The sequence below is a fragment of the Lacerta agilis genome, chromosome 2 (assembly GCF_009819535.1).
Source record: "Lacerta agilis isolate rLacAgi1 chromosome 2, rLacAgi1.pri, whole genome shotgun sequence".
NCBI lineage: Eukaryota > Metazoa > Chordata > Lepidosauria > Squamata > Lacertidae > Lacerta > Lacerta agilis.
Window position 1 is genome coordinate 39411346 of NC_046313.1, and position 8378 is coordinate 39419723.

At 45.3% G+C, this 8378-nt stretch overlaps 1 protein-coding gene across 2 annotated transcripts; it reads left to right on the plus strand.

Moving 5' to 3' along the window:
* The first annotated feature begins 106 nt into the window (after window positions 1–106).
* Window positions 107–2831, plus strand: LOC117041181 (protein PET100 homolog, mitochondrial). Of its 2 annotated transcripts, none has more exons than XM_033139650.1 (4): window positions 107–181; window positions 1024–1110; window positions 2185–2217; window positions 2438–2831. In XM_033139650.1, exons 1-4 carry the CDS (start codon window positions 155–157, stop codon window positions 2513–2515), a joined length of 225 nt encoding a protein of 74 aa, XP_032995541.1. In that variant the 5' UTR covers window positions 107–154; the 3' UTR covers window positions 2516–2831. The 2 variants fall into 2 exon arrangements, with proteins under 2 accessions (XP_032995541.1, XP_032995540.1); XM_033139649.1 differs by having other exon boundaries at window positions 129–208.
* Window positions 2832–8378: the final 5547 nt, after the last annotated feature.

The following is an 8378-nucleotide window of genomic DNA, read 5'->3' on the forward strand; positions in this document are numbered from 1 at the left end:
TTGGTCAACAGGGAGGGCGTTTCCTTTCCGTCTTCCGGCCGCCATGTTGCTTGCGGGCGCCATCTTCGGAAGACTTTAGGGGCGCGGCATATGACGGGGGCGGGCGGAGCGAAAGGGTGGGCGGGACCCCGTTCAGCATCGGCCAAGCGACACTATGGGGGTGAAGCTGGAGGTGTTTCGGGTCTGTGGCGCGCGGGGTCCTCCGGGGGCGGGGGTGGGGATTTCTCTTTTGCAGACAGAAAGGGGCGGGGTCTTGTGCAGCTCCCCCGGGGCAAAAACCCCATCCGGTGACTCTCCCCCCCCCCCGCAGGCTCTCTCTTCGCTCTTGGGGGCTCGCTGGCCAACATGCGAGTTTAAGATAAGACGCCCCCCCGGAGCCCTCCACGTGCCTCGGAGAGCTTCGGTTTTATGGGTTAAAATATATAACTGGAAGGGCAGGCAGCTCGATCGCTCGATCTTATTTTCAAGGCAATAGATATATTTTGAAGATCTGTTAGGTTTCATACATGCATAATGTTGGAAAGCACGTAGAAAGAGCAGGCTACGCTTACTCGCGGGTATCTGTAGGGAAATGCCGTCTGCCCCCCCCTCCCCCGAAGAGCAGGTCAGGGTGGTTACAATTCCAATGCGGAAACTGGTGAAATGCGCTGCTCGTTAATGTGCCCGAGGTGCCGCTGCGCCCTGCGTCTTCCTTCGCCCTAGAGAGAAGCACAGCCCTTGGTGTTGTCAGTGATCCTTTCCTTCTCTCCCTCCGCATCCTGGTACACAAAACTTCGCCTGCAACCAAAATGTGTTTCTCTTCCTTTCTGCCACTTTTCCTTTCTACCTTTACCTTTTTTTTAACCTTTACCTCTGCCATATGATGGTCCTCCTCCAGACTTTTTAGCAAGGGATGAAAGGAAGCTTCTGCCGTCAAGGGCCAGATTGGGCAAAATATAATAAAACCCTGCAAAGTGTCCATTTGCTGGATTTAACCAATGCACCTGTATTACCATCTGACTTCCTATCTCCTTTCTCTTGCAGATGATGCTGTATTTATCTTTTCCTGTTGCTATGTTCTGGATTTCAAATCAGGCAGATTATTTTGAAGAATATGTTATCAAGCGGAAGGTCAGTTTTGTCATGTAATTAGAAAGGGAAGAACAGGGTGGACTAATGAAATCATTTCCAAACCTTTCCTGTGAGGTTTTATCTGTTTTTTGAAATTCTCATGCTGATTTCAGCTCTGGAATTGGAAAAGAAAAACCCAGGCTTCCTTTTATTGCATTTTACTCAACAGCCATTTGCTGGGAGCCTGGCTTCTACAAGCAAGTATGCAAAAGCTGGCATTGCATACAGTACATCTAGTTGCTTCTGGTCATCTGTTTAGCAGGACTCATTGGTCTGTAAATAAACAAAATTTATAATAATAAGTGGAACCTGCAGCAAAATGTTGCAGTATATCTTCTCTCCTAAAAGGAGGCTTCCTGTTCAGGGTTCCAGTCAGCCATTCCCTCCAAGCAGGGCTTTCCACTTCTCTTACTTTTTTATTTTTCAGCTCTCAGTGTATATTCTGTGACTACTGAGCATTCTTAACCCTCGGCTATGGGGGGGGGGCATTGCCTCCTTCAGTTTTAGCTTTAAATACCCCCCCCCACACACACACACTTCTGCCACTATCAGGGTTACCCCAAGCATTCCGATGCTGTTCCTTTGGTGGCCCCGTTTGGGTTATGCTACTGGCTGTACTTGATACCTGAACTATTAGGAAAATAAACAATATTTTTTCAACTGTGTTAAGAGGCCAGGACGTACCTCTTTCTTTCCTAGGTAAAAGTTCTTCTTAGGCGTGAGACTCTTAATCTCAGAGTCTTAGGTTTGAACCCCAGGCTGGACAAAATATCTCTGCATTGCAGGGGGTTGGACTAGATGACTCTAGTGTTCCCTTCCAACTCTACAATTCTGATTCTATCCCCAGTGACAGTCTCTTGAAAATTAGGAAGACTTTTCAATTCTCATAGAATTTTGGTTTGTTCACTCACTCCAGCTGGCTGTATTTTCCCTGCCCTCTTGGTGTTTTTGACAAATTTGCCTGCTTTCTACTTGTATGGCAGTGGAAATTTAGGTGGCAAGGTTTTAATCTGCTTCAATATAAAAGCAGGACTTTCTAATAATACGATTCCCCTTTTGATCCTTTTCCTTCAGAGAGAGATATACCCACCTGAAGATAATTACCAGGTAAATATGCCTCAGCAATGAATACTGTATGTCTAATCCAGGAGTGGGGAACCTGTGGCCTTCCAGATGTTGGCCTGCAGCTCCCATCTTTCCTGACCATTGGCCATGCTGGCTAGGACTGATGGGCATTGGGATTCCAACTGGAGGACCACAAGTAGCCTACCCCCGGTCTAAGTGAACAGATCATTTATGATGAAATTGGCACTTCTGTCTTCTCCAGAGAAAAGAACTGGAAGACTTCAAGGAGAGAATGAGGAAGAAACACGAGGAGCGGATGCTGCAGGCAGCTAAGGAATAATGATGTAGCATCACCCCCTTTCTCCCCAGGGTTTGATGCACTCTCAAGAAAGTTGCCATCACAAATCTAATAAATGCCCTCTAAAACACTTTTTCTACTAAGAGATGAAGGGAATTGCAGTGCAGTTTCACTTTGTATTCCTGAATAATGGTTCTGTGCTTGCCTCCATGGCCGTAAATGGAAAATGGGAAGAGGATGTAGGCTACTTCCTTGGTGTTCTTCTGGCTCTTGCTGGGTGAAGCTGCTGAACCCTGTCTGCAAGTTTGGCAGCTCTCTTAGGAGAGTCACTTTGAATAAAAAGTTATTTATAGAAAGACTGAATCTCTGTATGTCTTTCAGTAAAGGTATCTGGGTGTCTTCAGAGGTGCAAGTTATATTTCACTTGTCCTCCTTGGACTGAAGATCTATTTTATCAAGGTGGGTCCTTCTGCACTGCTTTCTTCTCTCATTGCTCTGGTTTGCACATCACATTAAACCATAGTAAAAATAAACTATTGTTTAGTGTGAATGGGCTGCTAAAAGCATGGGTGCAAGACAGATGGCTGAACAGGCCTTTGATTTGCTGGAATATATCATGCAATTTTATGAAGACGGGAGAAAAGTAGTTTGGTGCTGCAGGTGAACAGCCTGCCATGATCTCTCTTTTACATTTTGTCAAACTTTCCTTGTTGTGACTTCTGAAAACTAAAAGTGCAACCCCCCCCCCAGAACTCTACAATTCTGGCAGTCCCATTGTGCAGTCACCCAGTGCATTGAAAGCTTGATTGTTTAATATTCAAAATCCAACGTACTTTCAAAGTGTTCTGTTCTTGCTGGGCACGACCCTGTTCCATAAATGACTACCCATTTTACATTCTGTTCCGAGAAACCTTTTTTAATTGCATTTATACATTTGAGGCAGCACTTGCCTCAGTGTCCATGGGAACACTGCTAGGCATGTTAAGAGGGATAGAAGTAGAGGTTTCTGGTGTGTATGGGGGGGCGACTTTGCAGGTAGAACTGCTTGCATTCTATGGGGAAGCAGTACCAGGGCTTAGTGGATTTGAGAAACAAGGTGTGTGCTTGTGTTTTGGGTAGTAGGACTTGACAAATATCTAATGCAAGGACATTGAAAGAACCTCGTTATCAAAAATATTTGTAGATTACATCCCTACTGCTGGGATGGAGGAAATGTGAGGTTAAAGCAAAGCATGGTAGATTTGGGAGAGGAGGTCTTGCAGATCTGTGCGTTTAGGAGGAAGTGCTAGGATCCTGGGCACTGACAGGTTTGGGGGTTGGACCTTTTACTTTGCCCTTAGCAGCTTCAAGCTGCTTACCATGGATGCGGTTGATGAAGGAGAAATAATCATCCATGGGTGCAATGGGAACGACTGATATATCTGAAGCGGCACCTTCTGGTAAAGCCAAGTCCTTGCTCTCCTGTTGAAGCAAAGAGAAAGTCAGTTTCACCCCAGATTCTTCTTTCATGTCTTCATTCGGCATCTAATCTCATCCGTGACCCTGATAGCCTGCATGAACATAGATTATACCTTCCTGTACATCAAAATCCCAACCGCAGAAGCTTTGTGCAGTAAATAAACTCTAGTTCCCCATCAGAACCACCATTAGCACCATCCACCCTTTTCTGTCACTCGTACAGGCCACATTACTATACCGACAGCTCTGGGCACTGGGTAGAATCTCAAGGTCTTCTGTCCTCCTAAGGGCAGGCAACTGGTCTATTAAGTCACATCACTTCCAAACCATCTGGAAAAGATGCGTCAGTTGTGAAAGGTACACATCTATTGAAAGACGTTTTGGGGATTCAAGTTTAGGTGAGATGGATGACAACATTCGTTATTACACGGAAAGCAGAAGATTAAAACTTAGCCTCTACTTTTAAGTACTATTTCCATAGCTAGGTTCCATACCAGTGTTGCTGAGTTTCCACAGGACTTCATTGCCTGCATCCCTCCCTCTCTCAGTCCACACATATATGTAGATTACAAATTTCATTTCTCCATCTCTGCCCAAGTGCTGCTCTTTCAACCACACATACAGCATAAATGAGCACACACAACCTATTCAGAAAAGCCTCTCCATGGGTAAAGTGCTTGCCATTTTCCCAACCTACCAAATCCAATTTTTCACATCCCAAAATGTAACAGGGCCACCCAACTGGCTCTTGCAGGCACTGTGGTGGCCCTAGGCACCAGATTGGCAATCCCTGCCATATGGGTACAGTGTTGTTGATGAAAGGTTTCAGTGTGCCTCTGGCCAGATCGGTAAAGGTAAAGGGACCCCTGACTATTAGGTCCAGTCATGTCCGACTTGGGTTGTGGCGCTCATCTCACATTACTTCCGGGTCATGAGGCCAGCATGACAAAGCCGCTTCTCGCGAACCAGAGCAGCACATGGAAACACTGTTTACCTTCCCGCCAGAGCGGTACCTATTTATCTACTTGCACTTTTGACGTGCTTTCGAACTGCTAGGTGGGCAGGAGCTGGGACCGAGCAACAGGAACTCACCCCATCGCGGGGATTCGAACCACTGACCTGATCAGCAAGCCCTAGGCTCTGTGGTTTAACCCACAGCGCCACCCAGTGGCCAGATCTGTATATCCTTCAAATTTCAAGGGTCTGGAACAGTTTGTGTTTCAGGGAAGAATGGCCGGGGGGATCACAACAAGGTTACTTTAAAGACTTAATTATGTGCATTCTTTCAGTTTTAAAGGAGTTATTCATAGTTTGCAAATACGGAGTCTGATACTGAAGTAGGATGCAGGGCTTAGGGATTAGCACAGTGTGAAGAAGGAAGATGAATTATGGTGCAGCCAAAGAACTTAGAAGCACTGTGGTTCCTATTACTGTTGTCAGCCAGTATCTTGTCTACTGTCCAGGTAATCAAGGTGTCGTACACTTCAGAGGCAGATCTGGATGAGTTGCTACACATTCTCATCCCAACCTCAAATTGCCTGGCGCTAGTGGTAGAATTTGCCCTTTTCAGGCAATAATTACCTCTTCATTTCTGTGCCATGGGAGTGTGGAGATCAGCACTTTCAAATGTGCTTTGGGTGATTTTCAAAACCCCTTTTCCCAGTGCAAGCTGACTTTGGGCCAGATAGCTTGTGGCAGACATCTACATACATGCCTTATTTATTTATTTATTTATTTATTTATTTATTTATTTATTTCTAAATCCTTGCTGAATGTAAGATGGCAAAGCAGCAGTGTACGTGGTGAATCTCTTCACAAGAACGAGATCCACGTTGATCTCTGAATAGATGCATCCACTCTTGGAGTGGAGACAGAAGACGCACCAGGAAGCCAATGTGTGTTCATGTGTTTTGATCAGTGATTCTGCTGCCAACTTAATTTGCTGATGTTTGTGTGCTTCCAGAGTGCGTTTAAAAAAGAGGAGGAATGGCTGGCTCAGGATAGCTGCTGAAGCCAGTCTGCACCCTCTTTCTTCAGTCACATTCTGTTAATCATTGGCTGACAGCTGCTTATCTTGTTACAGAAGGTGGAATTATGTTACTCTGCAGTATCAGTGTACCCATGGGTAGATGTCATAGATGTGTGTGATTTGACCTGGGCATGGTGTACATGGAATTTAAGTCCGGACCAGAACGTGGCCATCACAGACATGTTGGCTGAGCTTTCTGCTTATATTGAACCATAAGCCACCAAGAAACCCGTGATTCCCAATGCATACAATCCAACATAAAATTATGTGCACTTATGAAGGCTGATGGTGAGTAGCTAACTCTATGTTGGGCTGTGATGGATATGTGTGCCATCACTCCATATTTATTCCAGGGAGTCACTTAATGTGTGCTCTTTCCTGCCTTTTTATTCCCATTACTTACACTTGCGACTAGTTATTGTAGTTGCTCACACACTGGATGTGTACGCTCCACACCATACATGCATGTTGGCATGCATATGCACCCTTTGTGCTCACCTTCTTGCCATATAATTCCCAAGTATCAATCCCTCTATTAGCTATGTTCGGGGGTCAAGGCTAATTCTTATGTAACCCAAATGGCACTACTGCACCCCAAAACAGTACTATCCATGCACAAGAGGGAGGTATGAGCAAGATGAAGGTGTGTGCATACACAATCACACATGCTTATGCATGCTTTATCCAAACTCTGCTGTGTTTCATTGAATGGCTAGTAAATGTGCATGTTCAGGGATCTGGTTTATGTTTCTTAATTTTATTTGTTCATTTATTGTTTTTATATTCCACCTTTTTCTCTGAGGAGCTCAATGTGGTATACATGGTTCTCTCTCCTCCTCATTCAATCCCCACAACAATCCTGTGAGGTAGGTCAGGCTGAATGGCAGTCATTCTCAGAGTTTCCTGACAGGGACTCAAAGCAGCTTACAGCCAAAACTTTATTTCATTCCATTTATCTGTGGAAGGCGTTGATCCCTTCCCTCGCACATTTTTTTCTTTACAACAACCCTGTGAGGTAGGTGAGGTTGCAATTGGCTCAAGGTGACCAGCGTTGATGTGTAGATGACATATATGTGTGCAGCAGGATCCAGCACGGGAGATGCTTCTTGATGGAGAACAGACCGTCCCTATTTTCCTCGGAGAAATGCTGGAGGGAATGTAACCATATACTTTCCGTGCAAATGATCATCACAGAAGCTCAGTGGCTACTGATCCTACAGAGGGGGGTTTAGAGCGGAGAAGCCTGGGGTGTAACTGTTTCCTTGCTCAACACCACTTTGCTCCTTGTAAAGGTTCTTCCAGGCATCTGTTTTATAGTGCATTCATGGTGCTTTGCACTTAGGATGGTATTGGGCAGTTTCACACGATCTTGCTTTCAATTCTGTACGCAGAGGTGGATTTGGGGGGGGGGGTGCGCGACTAGTTCAGTGGCACTGGGCACAGAGCTGCAGGGGACACCACAATTATGATTTAGAATGGTGCGTGAGAGGAGTGCCAAATTTTGGTGTCTCACAGGGCGCTGCTGAAATTTGAGACCCCCCAAGTCCACCACTGCTGTATGGACCTGGAAAGATTTTGGGGCACACTTACTGCTATGTTTCCAATAAGTGCATATCCCATAACTTTCTGCTGACATCCTGTAACTTTTTATATCACAAATGTTGTGGGGTGGGGTGGTCCTGCTTTTGTGCACAATAGTGCAAGAGTGTCCTTCCAGATGACAATATTGCAATAACTTGGAGGAAGCATCACAGAACAACTAGTAAAGTGGCATGGTGTGTGTAAATCTACCACTAAGGCACTATTATTGGTCAATACATGAGAAGAATTCCAGTCTGGAGGGGCCCAACCTCTCTTCTTGCACCTTCTGCCATTTTAATATGTGGGGTGTGTGTGTTTTAACTCTCAGGGGTGGGTGGGCAAGAACACAGATATTAATAGTTTAGTGTTTAGAGCATAGATAGGGAACCTGTGAACCACGAGATGATGTTGGACTACAAACTCCCATCATTCCTGACCATTGGCCGTACTGGCTGGGGCTGATGGGAATTAGAGTCGCAACAACACGAACTGAATTAAACTGATTATTGCGATACATTTCAGTCAAGGTTCAGGCTTGTTTATGGGGCTGAATTGCCCTTGATCGTCCTGATGGATGATCTTTATAGGAACACAGTCAGTGGGAGTGTAGATCCTCTTATTCTTACTTGATCACTCAGCAACTTTTGATACCATTGGCCGGTGATATCCTCATGAACCAACTCAGTAAGATGGGTATTTGGGACACTGTTTTACAATGGTTCCGATCCCATCCCTGAGGTGTGCTTCAAAGAAGAGCATGGGTGATTGATTATCTTTTGGCTCGCTGGTGATTGTGCTGTTGGATACTGCAGGAACCATCTTGTCCCCAATGCTATT